The sequence below is a fragment of the Conger conger genome, chromosome 1 (assembly GCF_963514075.1).
Source record: "Conger conger chromosome 1, fConCon1.1, whole genome shotgun sequence".
Classification (NCBI taxonomy): domain Eukaryota; kingdom Metazoa; phylum Chordata; class Actinopteri; order Anguilliformes; family Congridae; genus Conger; species Conger conger.
In genome coordinates, this window is record NC_083760.1 from 4,247,806 (window position 1) to 4,265,595 (window position 17,790).

Consider the following 17,790-nt stretch of genomic DNA (forward strand, 5'->3'; position numbering starts at 1 on the left):
ACCAGAGACGGTCTCCATGACCAATCGGTTGCATTGATTTCAAAGACCGAAAATTGCCTGGCTGCTCCTTGATCAGTCTGGTAATGCGTTCGAGAGTGTGTGTCTGTGTGTACACGTGTGTGTGTGTGTGTGTGTGTGTCTGTGTGTACACGTGTGTGTGTGTGTGTGTCTGTGTGTACACGTGTGTGTGTCTGCGTGCACGTGTGTGTGTGTGTGTCTGTGTGTACACGTGTGTGTGTGTGTCTGTGTGCGTGTGTGTCTGCTGTGTGTGTCTGTGTGCACAGGTGTGTGTGTGTGTCTGTGTGCCTTTGTGTCTGCTGTGTGTGTCTGTGTGCACAGGTGTGTGTGTGTGTCTGCTGTGTGTGCGAGCATGTATGTGTGTGTCTGTGTGCGTGTGTGTGTGTGTCTGTGTGCACATGTGTGTTTGTCTGCGTGCACGTGTGTGTGTGTCTGTGTGCGTGTGTGTCTGCTGTGTGTGTCTGTGTGCGTGTGTGTGTATTTGTGTGTGTGTCTGCTGTGTGCACGAGCATGTGTGTGTGTGTGTGTGCAGGCAGAATGAAATAAATAGGAATCTGTTTCAATTTGTGAGACACAGAAGGCTGCCTCTTTCAAAAGCCAAGTGAACCAATCAGAGGACAGAGGGCCATGCTGTAGCCCCTCCCCTGCGGGGCACGTGCGTTAGCGTTAGCGGTGTTAGCGGTGTTAGCGGTGAAGCGGTGTTAGCAGTGAAGCAGTGTTAGCGGTGAAGCGGTGTTAGCGGTGAAGCGGTGTTAGCGGTGAAGTGGTGTTAGCGGTGTTAGCGGTGAAGCGGTGTTAGCGGTGAAGTGGTGTTAGCGGTGTTAGCGGTGAAACGGTGTTAGCGGTGAAGTGGTGTTAGCGGTGAAGCGGTGTTAGCAGTGAAGCGGTGTTAGTGGTGTTAGCGCAGGACCGGCGGGAGGAGAGAGTGGGCCGGGGGATGGGAGGTTTAGGCAGGCTTTAATCCCCTCAGCTCAGGGGGGAATGGGATTTGAGACGGGGCCGTCGAGGCACCTAAAGACGCGCTTTCCAGTATCAGCAGCCCAGGAAATCCCTTCTAATGAACCCGGGGCTGATTGGCTGGGTTTGGAGCCCCAGTGAAAGCCGATTGGCTTGTGTTGGTGCTGAAACAGAATTTGATTTGGGCTTGGTGCTCCACAATGACAGCAGATTCGCCGGGCTTGGTGCTCCAGTGACCGGGGATTGGCTGGGCTTGGTGCTGAAACAGAATTTGATTTAGGCTTGGTGCTCCGCAGTGACAGATGGTTTGACAGTACTATGAACTGTGTGTGAGAGGGCTGGAGGTTAGGGACAATGATAAAATAAAACAGGCTGAAGCAACGCAGCGTGTGTGTGTGTGTGTGTGTGTGTGTGTGTGTGTGTGAGGGCCTGATTTTACCCACTTTGACACGGGATCTGCCCCCCATCCTAATAAAGCCAGGCATTGTCTCAGCTCGTTAATGTACTCTCTCGGGGGTGGGGGTAACATAGGGCCTGTTGCTGGGCACTGTAGCAGCTGTCTGGTTTTGAACCTGCAATCTCCTGGCGACGTGGCACAGCGTAACTGAGTTGTGGGGTTGCCATACCAATCGAAAGAGGAAACGTTTCTTAAAGCCACGAACACGTAGTTCTGTTCCACACCCCCAAACATACACACACACACACACACACACACACACACACCTGGCCAGCCAGAAATGATGCACCCTCTCCCCATCCCACCCACAGAGTCATAACTGCCCCAAACCCCATACCCCCCGCCCCGCCCTGAGAGGGCAGTTTGGGAGCTGCCCAGCTGGGAGTGCCCGGAATTAACCAGGATTAGCCTGGATTGTCTGGGATTACTCGGGATGGAGTGGGATTAAGCGTGATTGCCGGGTTCTGGGGGTGTTACGGGGGCCACGGGGTGAAGCGCTAACAGCTAACCGCTAGACCTCAGACAGCCGGAGAGGGGGGGGGGGGGCAGGCCTGAACAGGCAAAAAGAAAAACCCCCCTATTTATATCTCTGTATGGGACAGACCAGAGCAGGACACTGTGACAAACCTGTGTTTAAAACAGGACTGAGTCACACACAGTCACACATACACACATACACACACACACACACACAGTCACACACACACAGTGTGTGTGCGTGTGTGTGAGCATGTGTGCGTGTGTGTCTGTGTGTATGTATGCGTGTGTGACTGTGCGTGTGTGTGAGCATGTGTGCGTGTGTGTCTGTGTGTATGTATGCGTGTGTGTGAGTGTGTGTATGTACGTGTGTGTGTCTGTGTGTATCTATGCGTGTGTGTGTGAGTGTGTTTGTGCGTGTGTGTATGCGTGTGTGTCTGTGTGTATCTATGCGTGTGTGTGTGAGTGTGTGTCTGTGTGTATGTATGCGTGTGTGACTGTGCGTGTGTGTGAGCATGTGTGCGTGTGTGTCTGTGTGTATGTATGCGTGTGTGTGTGTGTGTATGTACGTGTGTGTGTCTGTGTGTATCTATGCGTGTGTGTGTGAGTGTGTTTGTGCGTGTGTGTATGCGTGTGTGTGCGTGTGTGTCTGTGTGTATCTATGCGTGTGTGTGTGAGTGTGTGTCTGTGTGTATGTATGCGTGTTTGTGCGTGTGTGTCTGTGTGTATGTATGCGTGTGTGTATGTATGCGTGTGTGTCTGTGTGTATGTATGCGTGTGCGTGTGTGTCTGTGTGCGTGAGCACTGGGTTGTGATTGGGCGGGGTTGGCTGTGGTAAAACTGCTCCGCTCAGCTGTGGGGAGGGTGGGGGTGTGGGGGGGGGGGGGGTTATTTACTTCTCCTGACATGAGGAGAAAAACCCCAAATCTATACTGAGCACTTCCTGCAGGCCGGCGTCTTGGAGTGGGAAGCGCACATCGCACGCAGACGGGGCTGTGGAGGGTTTAGCGGTAAAAGCGGAGGTCTGAGAGTCTGTGCGTAACGGAGCGTGTCGGGGGTGGGGGGGGGTTGGCGTGGAAACCGCCCTGGTCTGCTCCACCGTGGGAACCAAGCGGCACACAAACAGGAGGCTTTCTGGAGCCAGTGCAAGTCTGTACTGGGAGGGGCTGGAGGAAGGGAGCGGGCCTGGGTGTGATTGGCTGGCGGGGTGCAGAACTGACTGTGATTGGCTGAAGGAAGGGTGCAGGGCTGGCTGTGATTGGCTGAATGGATGCAGAGCTGGCCAGTCGGTGTGTTTGGCAGCTCAGTGCGGTTGGCATGTTTGACGGTTGGTGTTTGGCGGTTGGGGTGTTTTGGCAGTTAGAGTGTTTGGCGGTTGGTGCGTTCGGCGGTTAGATGTTTTGGTGGTTGGTGTATTTGGCGGTTTGTGTGTTTGGCAGGTAGAATGTTTAGCAGTTAGAGTGTTTGGCAGTTGGTGTGTTTGGGGGTTAGTGTTGGGCAGTTAGAGAGTTTGGTGGTTAATGTTTGGCGGTTGGTTTGTTGGGTGGTTAGTGTTTGGCGGTTGGTGTGTTGGGTGGTTAGTGTTTGGCAGTTGGTGTGTTTGGTGGTTAGTGTTTGGGGTTGGTGTGTTTGGCGGTTGGTGTTGGGCGGTTGGTGTGTTTGGTGGTTAGTGTTTGGGGGTTGGTGTGTTTGGCGGTTGGTGTTGGGCGGTTGGTGTGTTGGGCGGTTGGTGTGTTTGGTGGTTAGTGTGTGGCGGTTGGTGTTTTGGGTGGTTCAGTGTTGGGTGGTTCAGTGTGTTGGGTGGTTTGTGCGCTTGGCTGTAGGTATGTCTGTGGTTGAGGCTTACATGCTGGATGAAAGGCTTTTTGAAGCTGCTGAACATCTCACACATACACACACACACACACATACAGTACATATACACACTCAGATACACACAAACACACACACACCCATACTCACACAAACTCACATACTCAGTAGCACACACACACACACACACACACACACACACACCTTCACTGGCACACACGCTGATATTGTTCCTCCCTCCCGTTTACCCTGTCGCCATGGTTACTCACAGCTGGGGTTCCCGTGGTGATGGGGTTGCCTGGTGCTTGGGCTCACAGTTCTCCATTTTGGGGACGTTTTGCATGTTTCACTGAGGGGGGGGGGGAGTAGAAACATGCTCCCCCCCCCCCCCCCCCCAACATTTCTGTATCCTGGGACTACCCCTCCCCTCCCTCCCGGAAACTGGGTTACATGTTTTGACTGTGCTGTGTGTTCTGCTTGCTGAACACCCCCCCACCCGACACACACACACACACTCACGCACGCACGCACGCGCGCACGCACACTCACACACACACTCACACGCACACACTCACACACATACACACACACACACTCACACGCAACACACACACACACACTCACACACATACACATACACACACACACTCACACACATACACACACACACACTCACACACACACAGAGTTATCCTTTGTCTCCATAATGCTATAATGAACTCATTGCATTTGGCATTGAGTGAATGAGTGAGTGTGTGAATGAAAAAGTTAGCCAGGGAATGAGTGAGCGATAGACTGAATAAAGGAGTGTGGGCAGTGCTGTAAGGGGGGGGATGATAGAGGGAGATTGAAAGTGTCAAAGACAATGAAAAGGGGAGAAGAGAGAGAGAGGTTTGTCACTTGGGTTGCTGCTCCGGATCCCAGACGTGGTCTGAGCCACTGTCCCGTTTGGTAAAAGCACTTTGATGGGCTGCAGCTTTAGAAATGTGGGGTTTTTAAGTTGCTTTGGATAAGAACGTCTGCTAAACGCCCAAATGTTAATATAATGGCATTTCATTCCCGCATTTAACGCATGCTTTTATCTGGAGAGTCTTGGGGAGGAGGGCGTTTCAGGGGACATCCCAGCACACATACCCCCCCAGCATGGGACAGAGGGGGGGTGTGGGTACCAGGTGAGGCTTGGATCTGAGCTGCAGATCCAGTTCTTACTGAAGGCTCATGTCCTCAGAGTCTCTGTCTCAGAGCTGATTGGCCCAGAGTCTCTGTCTCATTGCTGATAGGCTCAGGGGTTCTGTCTCATAGCTGATTGGCTCAGGGGTTCTGTCTCAGAGCTGATAGGCCCAGAGTCTCTGTCTCAGAGCTGATAGGCTCAGGGGTTCTGTCTCAGAGCTGATTGGCCGAGAGTCTCTGTCTCAGAGCTGATTGGCCGAGAGTCTCTGTCTCAGAGCTGATTGGCCGAGAGTCTCTGTCTCATTGCTGATAGGCTCAGGGGTTCTGTCTCAGAGCTGATAGGCTCAGGGGATCTGTCTCAGAGCTGATTGGCTCAGGGGTTCTGTCTCAGAGCTGATTGGCTCAGGGGTTCTGTCTCAGAGCTGATAGGCTGAGAGTCCCTGTCTCAGAGCTGATTGGCCGAGAGTCTCTGTCTCAGAGCTGATAGGCTCAGGGGTTCTGTCTCAGAGCTGATTGGCTCAGGGGTTCTGTCTCAGAGCTGATTGGCTCAGGGGTTCTGTCTCAGAGCTGATTGGCTCAGGGGTTCTGTCTCAGAGCTGATAGGCTCAGAGTCCCTGTCTCAGAGCTGATCTGTCTCAGCTGCTGCTGTAATCTGTGACACTGATGGCTGAGTCTCTGCCAGCCTAAACCATCATCGTGTATGCTTTAATATACGGCTCAGTATAACACACACACACACAGACACACACACACACACACACACGCAGGCATACGTACACAAACACACACATACACACACCACACACATGCAGGCATAGGCACACACACACATACACGTTACACACACACGCATACACACACACTCACACATACACACACGTATACACACACACATACACACACTCACACACACACACACACACACACACACACACACACACACACACCCTCTCTCTCACACACACACACACACACACACCCTCTCTCACACACACACACACATGCACAAGCATACATGCACACACACCCACTCACACCTCCCCCACCCTGAATCTAAACAAACACAACCCTGGATTGGGTCCAGTTTATTCTGGCCGGATCTGTGGGATCTGTCCCTTTCGTAGCCTTGGGGTGTGCTGACGCCTGTCTGCACTGGCGCCCCCCAGTGGTGGAATAAACCCATACACCCTGGATGTCAGGTCAGGGGAATAACAGACTAAAAGACCCACCTCCTCAGACCATATCAACTCCTCTCCCCTCCCCACTCTTTTACACTGCCTATGCTGATGAATTTGGTGATTGTCATGGTACTAGTGCCTGGTTACCGTACATTTTTAGCTTTATTGAAGTTACAGGTGTACAGGTGGTCAGCGTGCGAGCGTTCAGGTGTAGGATGAGAAACTGGGCGTCGGGTTGTGCTGTTGGTAGCGTCTCTTACCCTTAGCGTACGCATTTATGATCGTGTCATTGTTCTAGGTTGGCATGGTTACATACATTAGTCATTTATTTATGTAACGTAACAGGTGTGCTCTTTCTGTTCCGGGAGTGTTGTTAGCCTGCACTCTGTGTCTGGTACTCAGATAAGACACTTTGTTAATTCGTTTTAATACGCAGCGCTGTGGTGCAGTAGTGGTGAGTGCTGTTTCCTCACGGGAAGGAGGTTCTGGGTCAAAGTCCCGGCCAGTTTGCGTGTTCTCCCCGTGTTTCACTCCGGTTTCCTTCCACACTCAAGCATGTATGTCAGGTTGGGTTCCCCTTGACCAAGGCACTGGCCTCAGAACTGGAGTTGGTCCCCGATCACTGCACTGTGGCTGCCCCACTGCTCCTAAGTAACTAGGATGGGTCAAACACAGAGGACACATTACCCCACGGTTCAATAAAGTACATCTCTTAATCTTAATCAGATAGATCGCCTGAGAGCCCATTTCTCTTTCGCACTGATTATCTGGCAAATCAGCGTGGGCAGGGAATGCAGGGACTGTGCAGCCAATCAGATGTACGGGATGATCGGCCAATCAGATTTAGGGGGCGATTAGGTGGCCAGATATTGGGAGATGGTTCTGTGTGAATTTGTTTAACGCCTGTAATCGGCAAGTTTTCTGAAGGACGGCACCTCGCACGGGACAGTGTCCCGATCGCATTGTGAATTGCTCCGGATGAGAGTTGTTTGTTAGATAAATGCAAACTGAGTCCAGTTCAGACCGGTTCAGACCGGTTCCAGGGTCTCTGCTGGGTAGCGGCGCAGACCTGGATTGGTTCAGATCTAGGGGCCGGCCTGCAGCTTCGTGGCTAAGGTACGTGACTGGGACCCAGAAGGTTGGTGGTTCAAGCCCCGGTGTAGCCACGATAAGATCCGCACAGCCGTTGGGCCCTTGAGCAAGACCTTAACCCCTCATTGCTTAGTCTAGTCTAATCAACTGTAAGTACCTTTGAGATAAAACAAATTATTATTAGTATTATAGACTTGTCCGCCAATCACGTTCCCTTATCCGTCCTTCCATCCACCCTGCTTCTCTCCTCTGCTGTCTCCATTTCCTTTTAAAATAAAGGTTTTTTATTTTTTATTTTGATAATTTATTTTCATATCCCTGAAGCGAGTCTGGCCCACTGCCCGGGTTCAGTACTTAAAGGGCTTCTCTCCGAACGGAATCGATAGCGGAGTCTGCCAAGATGGCTGCCAAACACAAATCACTAAATCATTCCTTAACCTTCCTGTTCTGCTGCGGAGGTTTGAGTGAGCTTTCAGCATCCAGCGTCGGGATGCCCCCCCCCCCCACAGCCCCCGTCCAGGGATGCCCCCCCCCCCCCCCGCTCCTGCGAGACGCTGCCAATCAGCGCTAACGCCCACGCCGCTAACCGCTAGCTCCAGAGCGCGGGGGGTCGCGTCCAGATTTCGACGTCTCAATTTCAGCCAATTCAGGAGGATCCATTGAAATTCGATTCACGAATCATCAAATTCCTCGTAGACTATACTTTTTTTTTTCCCCCTGCTGTTCAACTGACTTTCAGTGGATGTGGTCTGACTGAACTGACAGGAGTTGCCAATGAAATTAAGGCCCGAATCCTTACACATACACACATACACACACACACACACACACATACACACACACACACACACACACACGTACATACACACAGTGTCACCTGTCATCTCTGCATCCACTTAAAGCCCTCGCCGAATTATAACACTGCATCTAAAAAGCACAGTAAATAATATTGTATTACCATGTATCTATCTTGGGGATGATTATGATTATTACGATTATTATTATTGTTGTCATTGTTTTTATTATTGCTATTCTTATTACTACTCCGAAGTAACTAGGATTGGTCAAATTACACCAATAAAGTAGATCTATCGATTAATAATTATTCTTATTATTATATCTAATGGAGCTGTTCTCTCCCTGTCTCCCTCCCTCCCCCTCTCTCTCCCTCCCTCTTTCTTTCTCTCTCCCTCCCTCCCTCTCTCTCCCTCCCTCCCTTCCTCTCTCTCCCTCCTTCCCTTCCTCCCCCCTCCCTGTCTCTCCCTCCCTCCCCCCCTCCCTGTCTCTCCCTCCCTCCCTCTCCCTCCCTCTCTCCCTCTCTCCCCTCTCTCTCTCTCTCTCCGGTGCAGAACTCCATCCGGCACAACCTGTCCCTGCACACGCGGTTCATCCGCGTGCAGAACGAGGGCACGGGGAAGAGCTCGTGGTGGATGCTGAACCCGGAGGGCGGCAAGGCGGGCAAGGCCCCGCGGCGGAGGGCCGTGTCCATGGACAACAGCACCAAGTACCTGAAGAGCAAGGGGCGAATCAGCCGCAAGAAGGCGGGCCGGGGGGCGGGGCTCCAGGGCTCGCCGGAGCAGGGCAGCCCCGCGGGGAAGGGGGCGGCGGGGGCGGCGGGCGGAGGAGGGGGAGGCGGGGGCGCGGGCGCGGGCCCGGGGGAGGACTTCGACGCCTGGACGGACCTGCACTCCAGAGGAAGCTCCTCCTCCACGCTCAGCGGCCGGCTCTCGCCCATCCTGGCCGAGGGCGAGCTGGAGGAGGAGGAGGGGGAGGAGGAGGGCGCGGGCGCGGGCGTGGGGTCCTGCTCGGCCTCCCCCCGGCTGTACCCCAGCCCCTCCAGCGCCCGCTCGCCCGCCCTGGGGGGCTGCCCCGCCGTGGAGCTGCCCCAGCTCACCGACCTCGCCGGCGCCATCAGCCTGGAGGAGCGTCTCCTGGACGACGGCGGGTACCGCCAGCCCGCCCGCCACAAGCGCCCCGCCTTCCGCTACGGCCCCGGCGGGGCCCCGTACAGCGCCCCGGCCCCCCTGCCCCACTCCCTGCTGCGCCACCACTCGCCCATGCAGACCATCCAGGAGAACAAGCCGGCGAGCTTCCAGGGCTCTCTGCGGGCGTACGCGGGCGGGACCGCCCTGCAGAGCCTGCTCGCCGGGCCCCAGTACTGCCCCAAGGACCTGCTGCTCCGCCCCGACGCGGCCGAGCCCATCGGCATGATGGCCCCGCCCCCGGCCAGCAACGGCCACAGCCACGCCCACAACCACCATCATCCCGGTCACCACCACAACCCCGCCCACAGCCACAGCCACAGCCACAGCCACAGCCACAACCCCGCCCACAGCCACAGCCACAACTCCGCCCACAGCCACAACCACAATCCGAACCCCGCCCACAGCCACAGCCACAACTCCGCCCACAACCACAACCACAACTCCGCCCACGGCCACAATCCGAACCCCGCCCACAACCACGCCCATGTACACGGTGGTCGCCCCCGGCAACAGCCCCCGGCCCCCCGGGCGGGCGGCGGCCTCCTGCCCCAGCAGCCCTACGGCCTCAAGGCGCCCCCCGACCTCTACAGCCCCCCCTCCCACGCCCACGCCCACCTGCCCGCCTCCACCGCCCTGCCCCCCAACCCCGCCGGCATGCTGGGGGCCCCCCAGGACTCCTGCCACCTGGCGACCGCCCCCCACCCCCGCCACCAGCCGCCCTACCACCTCGGCGGCGGGGGCCACGGCCACCACCACCACCAGGAGATGGGCGACGTCCGGCACGGCCTCTACCACCACCACCACCACCACCCTCCCCCCGGCGGGGGCGGTTACCACGGCTACCACCACCCCTACCACCCCCCGCACCCCCACCACCCCCACGAGCGGCTGCCCGCGGACCTGGACCTGGACATCTTCCACGGCAGCCTGGACTGCGACGTGGAGTCCATCCTGCTCAACGACTTCATGGACCCGGACGAGATGATGGACTTCAACTTCGACTGCTCCCTGTCCCAGGGCGTGGGCATGGGCATGGGCGTGGGCATGGGCGTGGGGATGGGCGTGGGCGTGGGCGTGGGGATGGGCGGCCTGGCCGGGCCACAGCAGACCCACAACAACCAGAGCTGGGTCCCCGGCTGAGGTCCCGTCCCGTCCCCCACCCGGACTTGCCCCCGAAATGCGGCCTACGGTGGCCAGAGACGTTACCCACGAGCCTCGAAAGCTGCCGCACCCCCCCCCCACCCCCCGACACCCCCACGCCCTATCGCCCCTCCAGGATGGACTGACAGTGTCCAGCACAGTGCTTTTGACTGCACACCTTCAGACAGAACGAGAGTGAGAATGAGAAGATAATGGACTGAAAAGCACTCCTGAACGAAGTATCCCTCAGCCGATATGTCTGTCGTTGTCTCCTCCTCCTGTCCTGGGTCTTTCGCTGTCTTATTTTGGTATGTGGGAACAGTCGTGCTGTGATGACAATCTCAGATGTTGCAACAAACCCCTTCCTCAAATCCACCCCGAATCTCCTTTCCAAACTCCTTGCCAAACCACAAATCCCCTTTCAAAAAAACTCTACCACCAAACTTCTTCCCAAACTCTTACCACAAAGCCTTTTTCCAAACTCTTACCACAAGACCCCCTTCCCAAACTCGACCACCAAACCCCTTCCTCAAATCCACCCCAAATTCCCTTTCTAAACTCTTACCACAAACCCTCTTCCCAAAATTCTACCACAAAACCCCATCCCAAACTTACCAGAAATCCCCTTCCCAAACTCGACCATAAACCGCCTTCTCAAAACTCAAAACTCCACCCCGAACTGCTAGAGCCACACTGACCAGCCCCACCAACTTTCACACCCCCTACCCCCGTACCCCCAACCCCAGACACGCTCAAGCACTTTAAACACATGGGGAGCACTGCAGAGCGGACCCAGTGTCTCAGTCACCACCCCTCCTGTCTCCACGTAACGGCGGACAAAATGGCGCTGATGAAGGTTGCATTTGCATTGCCTTCCACTCCCTCTCTCACCCTGTCGGTCTTGCTCTCTCTCCTTCTCTCCCTCTCTCCCCATGAAGAGCGGGACTTAATGACAAATGAGGTTTCAATAACAACAACAAAATAAATAAAAAAACAGAAATTAAAATGAGCACTAAACTGGTTTATGGGTCTGTCAACACGCTTGCCTGTCTGGGCGTCTCGATCTCGTAATATCGCGGGTGGGGGGGGGGGGGGGTGAGGGAGAGAGGGGGGCTGGCGTAATTTGTAAGGGGGTGTTGAGGGGGGGGGGGGGGGGCCGGATGTCTTTTTCCTCAGCCCAGGAGATTAGTTCTGCCCCCCCCCCCCCCCTCGAGAGCCGAGACGATCATCCTTCCCCGGTCCCATCAATGGTGGCTTGATTGAAATTCAGCATCTTGCTTTTAATCTCCAAAGTGATGCAGTGGTGATGCATCATTATTGCAAATTTAATGCAGCAGGACCCCCCCCCCCGCCCCACACACACACCCCCCCTTCCTCCCCCCACTGTCCCCACCCCCACCCCGCCCATCCTTCGGCCTCGCAAACTGAATGTGTTAAGTGCAGAGGGCGGGGCAGTCGTCCCACAGTGAGAGTGAAGGAAGGTAGTCATCTTACAGTGAGAGTGAAGGAGGGGCAGTCGTCCTACAGTGAGAGTGAAGGAGGGCAGTCGCCTTACGGTGGGAGTGAAGGAGGGGCAGTCGTCCCACAGTGAGAGTGAAGGAGGGCAGTCGTCTTACGGTGGGAGTGAAGGGGAGGCAGTCGTCCCACAGTGAGGGTGAAGGAAGGTAGTCATCTTACAGTGAGAGTGAAGGAAGGTAGTCATCTTACAGTGGGAGTGAAGGAAGGTAGTCATCTTACAGTGAGAGTGAAGGAAGGTAGTCATCTTACAGTGAGAGTGAAGGAAGGTAGTCATCTTACAGTGAGAGTGAAGGAAGGTAGTCATCTTACAGTGGGAGTGAAGGAGGACAGTCGTCTTACGGTGGGAGTGAAGGAGGGGCAGTTGTCCTACAGTGAGAGTGAAGGAGGGCAGTTGTCCTACAGTGAGAGTGAAGAGGGGCGGGGCCTGGGGATGATGGAGAAAGATAACTCTATCCCGCTATAAACACACAGGAGGGGGGGGATGAGAAGATTGAAGGTATACCCTGCACCCCTCATTATCAGTGCACTTGCTCCCCCCTCCACAGCTGAGGCAGAGTCTGTTCCCCGGGTCGTGTGTGCTTTCCTTTCCAGCCCCCTGTCCTGCTGTACTCCTGCTCGCCCTCGCCCCGAAAATCATTCCCCTCCCTGCTGTCTGCTCCTCTTCAATCAGTGCTGCGGGTTTGAATCCGTGCCCCCCCCCGACCCCCCCCCCCCCCCCCACCGCTACTGAAAATGATGAAAAGGTTTTCTTAAATAAATGTAGAAAAAGTGAAACAATCAGCTGATCGTGTTGGGTGTGACAGGGTTGGCCTTTTCTGTTACCTCCCCCCCCACCCCCCCCCAGTGACCCCCCCGTCTTTATTTTGTTGTCGGTCCTTCTACTTCTCGCTGTCGTTGTCGTTGTGTCCTTTTCCAAGAAAACATTAAAATTTGTACAAAAACAAAAAAAAAAAGACGAAAAGTATAAGAGAATCAGGATAGCTTGCTTCACTGGAGGTCACTTTGGCAGGGTGTGTGTGTGTGTGTGTGTGTGTTGCACATGTATGCAAGTGTGTGTGTTAACCCCTCTGTGAATAAAATCGACGTTCAGCATTCAGACTGTGACCCCCCCCCCCCCCCCCCCCCCCCCCCGTCCAATAGCTCATGCTGCCGCGCTCACTTCTTACCTGACCCCCCACCCCAAAGCACCCCAAAAAACACCCCCCAACTTCAGCCCTGTCCTCACCCCCCTTCCCCCCAGCACACCCCCTCTCACACACACACACACACACACACACACACTGAATCACACAGTCGGAACTGTGCTTTTTTTTTTCTTTTTCAAATGGGACCAAAACAAGGCACAGGGTTGTCAGGGTTACAGACGCCACACCCCACCCACCCCCCCCCGGCCACGTAGATGCCATGAGCCCGCAAGGCTACGAGGACCCGCTGAGGTTAGCTTAGCGGATGCTAGCCTAGCCGATCGCGAACGAGACGGGCACAGGACGCAGGACAGCCTCGTTGGGTTCTCGTAGCCTCTGGCCTGCTCGCCCTTGGGAAACGCTTAACGGAAAAACACCACGAACACAGCCTGGGTTCTCACAGTACACGCTGAGCTATATATATATATTTACATAATATATACATTAGACAATATATTTATTAATGAAAATGATGAGTCTTTGGGCTCCTTTGAGTGTGGTAGCATCCCCACGTACCCAAACTCCCCCTCCCCCATTTTTTTTTGTTCCATATTTGTTACTGAATCACTCCTCTCTTACGTCTTAATGACCTTTTATTTTGTACAAAATCTATATTGAGAATATTGTATAATAGTTTTTAACTAAAAATATTGATTCCATTGTTTTATTTCTTTTTTTTTAAGAGAATGTATCTCATCATCTGTTGACTGTTAAATAAATGAAAAGATCTGGATTTGAGCTCCTGTGTGTGTGTGTGTGTGTGTGTGTGTGTGTGCGTGTGTGTGTGAGAGTGTGTGTGTGTGTGAGAGTGTGTGTTTGTGTATGTGAGTGTGTGTGTGTGTGTGTGTTTGTGTGTGAGAGTGTGTGTGTGTGTGTGTGTGTTTGTGTGTGAGAGTGTGAGTGTGTGTGTATGTGAGTGTGTGTGAGAGTGTGTGTGTGTGAGTCAGTGTGAGTGTGTGTGGATGTGTGTGAGAGTGTGAGTGTGTGTGAGAGTGTGTGTGTGTGTGAGTCAGTGTGAGTGTGTGTGGATGCATGCATGTGTACGTGTATGTGTGTGGTGTGTGTATGTGCAAGCGTACATGTGTGTGTTTGGGTTTGTGAGCTTGTTTTTAGTTGTACAGTATGCATGCAGGTTTGTGTGCGATTATGTGCGCACATTTTGGGTGTGTGGGTTTGGGTTTGTGAGTTTGTCTGTGTGCAGGTTTGTGTGCGATTGTGTGTGTGCTCAGGGTGTGTGTGTGTGTGTGTGTGTGTGTCTGCTCAGGGTGTGTGTGTGTGTGTGTCTGTGTGCATGAGTTTGTGTGGGTTTGTGGTCGTGAACACATTTGTGTGTCACCATGTGTTTTATGTACTTTTTAAAAATGATACTCTGCCCACCAGTGTGATAGAGTCTGTGTATGTGTGATGGTGTGAAAGAGAGGGAGGGAGGGAGGGAGGGGGGGTGGAATGAGAGAGAGCGCGAGAAACAGGGGAACACAGAAATGGGAGCAGGAGATAGAAAAGAAGGGTGAGAGAGAAATGGAGGCAGAGAGAAGGAGGGAGAGAGAAAAGGAGGGAAAGAGAGGGGGAGAGAGGGAGGGAGAGATAAAGAAAAGGAGGGAGAGAGAGGGAGATAGAAGGAAGAAGAGGGACAGAGAGGGAGGGAGGGTGCGAGAAAAGGAGGGAGAGAGGGAGGTAGATGGAGAGAGAGAGGGAGGGAGGGAGGAAGGAGGGAGAGAGTGTCTAATAAGGCTTGTTATCACCTCTGAAGCTGCAGGATGGTCACAGCTGTTACAGCCCCACTGGAGACTCTTCCACAGGAGCCCCGGCAGGGGGGGGGGGGGACTCTGTGGCTCCATACTGCACCCCCCCAGGGACACCAACCCCCCCAAAACACCACACTGAGGGAGAGAGGGAGGGGGGGAGGGGTGGAGGGAGAGAGAGAGGTAGGTATATGAATGCGTGTACTATGTGGAGAACTGTAGAACTGGCCTACAGAAATGCAGCCCAGAACTGATATAAACAGACACAGAGGAAGAGAGGGAGAGAGGGAGAGAGGGAGGGGACAGTGAAAGAGGGTGAGGGAGAGAGAAGACAGCGAGGAGGAGGAAGAGAGGAGCTAACAGCACAGAAAGTAAAAGTAAACACGGGGATAAGAAATTAAAAGGACAGGAACAGAGGGATGAGAGTAAGAGAGAGAGAGGGAGAAAAGGAGACCGATTGGGAGGACAGTGGGCCTGGGGCCATGGCTGCCAACTCAGCATGCACATGTAGCCACACACACACACACACACACACACATACACACACTGGCACACATACACACACTCACACACACACACACACTGGCACACATACACACACACACTCACACACACACACACACACACTCACACACTGGCACACACACACACACACACACACACTCGCACACACACACACACTGCCACACATACACACACTCACACACACACACTGGCACACATACACACACACTCACACACACACACACACACTGGCACACATACAAACTCGCACACAACTGGAAATATGTACACCAGACACATGTACATGTATACATGTGCACAGACACGCAAACTCACACAGGCACGCTTGCATGTACACTCACGCAAACACGCAGACACGCAAACTCACACAGGCACGCTTGCATGTACACTCACGCAAACACGCAGACACGCAAACTCACACAGGCACGCTTGCATGTACAGACACGCAAACATGCAAACTCACACAGGCACGCTTGCATGTACACTCACGCAAACACGCAGACACGCAAACTCACACAGGCACGCTTGCATGTACAGACACGCAAACATGCAAACTCACACAGGCACGCTTGCATGTACAGACACGCAGACACGCAAACTCACACAGGCACGCTTGCATGTACAGACACGCAAACACGCAGACACGCAAACTCACACAGGCACGCTTGCATGTACACACACGCAGACACGCAAACTCACACAGACGTGTACATGTACACACATGCACTGACGCACACACAAACCACGCGCACATAAACCACTGCAAAGTTCCCTCCGCATCAGCCGCCTAATTACCTGCAATGGAAAGTTTGTTTTTCAACTGAGCTTTTTTGCCATGCCAAGCGACGAGGAGAGATAGCCAAACATAACTATCACTCGCAGAGGAGGTGTGGATCAGAGGCTTACAGAGGGAGATGGTCTCAGGGGGAATTCTCTGGGTGGGTTACTCTGTAATCTGCCACGGATTTGACCCGATTCCCTCGGAATTATCGTCTGGAAAAGCCACTCAAGTTCTCTTCTGTTTGGGGGTCAGAGGTCCTTTGAGCTCAAGACACTTTCACCTGACCGTCTGGAAGCCTAGTGGCTGAGGTGCTTGACTGGGAGCTGGAGGGTGGGCGGTTCAGGCCCCAGTGGAGCCACAGTAAGCCCCTTGAGCAAGGCCCTTAACCTCACAAGGAATTATAAGGTTCTATTCATGTTCTGAGTAGCTTTTGAGATATTGTGCTGAACAGCACAACTAAAATGCAGGGCAGTTCATCATAGATAGATAAAAGTTTAAAAAATCATATCAAATTGCCCTATGAACAACATATTCGTGACACTAACTAATTTGAATAAAAAATGCCAGCTGGAACCTTACAATTCCAAGGTCTTGATTGCTCCGGGGAGGATTGGCCCCCTGCTTAGTCTAATCAACTGCAAGCCACTTTGGATGAAGCGTGTCAGCTGAATGACTGTAATGTATTCCGGGTTTTCCCACTGGATTCCGGTGGTGAGCGTGCGGCGGGGTGTTTGACCCCCCCCCCGCCCCCCCCTCCTGCCCCAAACTACCACCCTTCCCTCACACGGCCCCGAGCGGCCCTGCGGTGGGGACCGAGGCTATGCAAGGCCCCTTTGTGGCCCTCTGCTTTACATTACGCACGGTTTGAGGAGGTCGCCCCGGACATGTAGCCGAGCGTATCTCCTCGGTACGCCGTTTAATTCACATGACGTGTGTTTGTGGACGGAGGCCATCGCCCACAGCCTCCTGGTACACTCTGTGACCGAGTTCAGCCAAGTTCAAGCCCCACTTATGTCTCAAAATCTATCACATGAACCCCCCTCTGTCTATGATCCACACTTATTTTATCCCCGAATATAAGACGTGATAATCTGATCTGCACTATGACGTGACAATAAACGGACTGAAATAAACGGTGGGAGAGAGAGATCTCCCGCCCCAACGCAAAGGCTGTTCTCCTCAGCGGATCAGACGGGACATGGGGTTTAAACTAGGCACATTATTACGTAACAGCTTGCCATAAATAGAGGGACAACTAGTGAGCATATCTGGGTAGGCCTATGCGTCGGGGATGGGTGTAGGACAGATGAAAGGGTATAGTAGGGGGTGGAGGATAAAGGTAGACTAGGATGTGCTGTGGGGTGGGGGTTAGAGAGGCGTGGGAAAGGGGAGTGATGTTTGTACATTTGTGATTTTTTGCTTTCTCTCTCTCTCTCTCCCCATCTCTCTCCATCCCCCTCTCTTTCTGCATCCTCCTCTCTCTCCCTCCCTCTCATTCTCTCCCTCTTCCTATCTGTCCCTCTACCTCTTGCTTCCTCTTTCTCTCTCCCCTCTCCCTCTCTCCCCATCTTTCTCCCTCTCTCTCTCCCCCTCCCTCTCTCTCCCACTCTCTCTCCCTCCCTCTCTCTCTCTCTCTCTCTGATTTCTGGAGATGAAAAGAGAAAGCGTTCCTCCACTGGCTCCCCACAGGCTGGTTTATCAGAGGCAGAGAGCGGGAGAGGCGCAGACACCAAGGCGTAATTAATGCCGTTCAT

General features: G+C 53.8%; 1 protein-coding gene across 1 annotated transcript in view; it reads left to right on the plus strand.

The window, feature by feature from the left end:
- LOC133136397 (forkhead box protein O6-like) overlaps positions 1-10,286 on the plus strand; it is a 27,283-nt gene extending 16,997 nt beyond the window's left edge. Inside the window, exon 2 of the mRNA XM_061253857.1 lies at positions 8,511-10,286. Within this exon, the coding sequence (XP_061109841.1) occupies positions 8,511-10,286 (1,776 nt within the window). The remainder of the gene's footprint in view (positions 1-8,510) is intronic.
- The last annotated feature ends 7,504 nt before the right edge of the window (positions 10,287-17,790 follow it).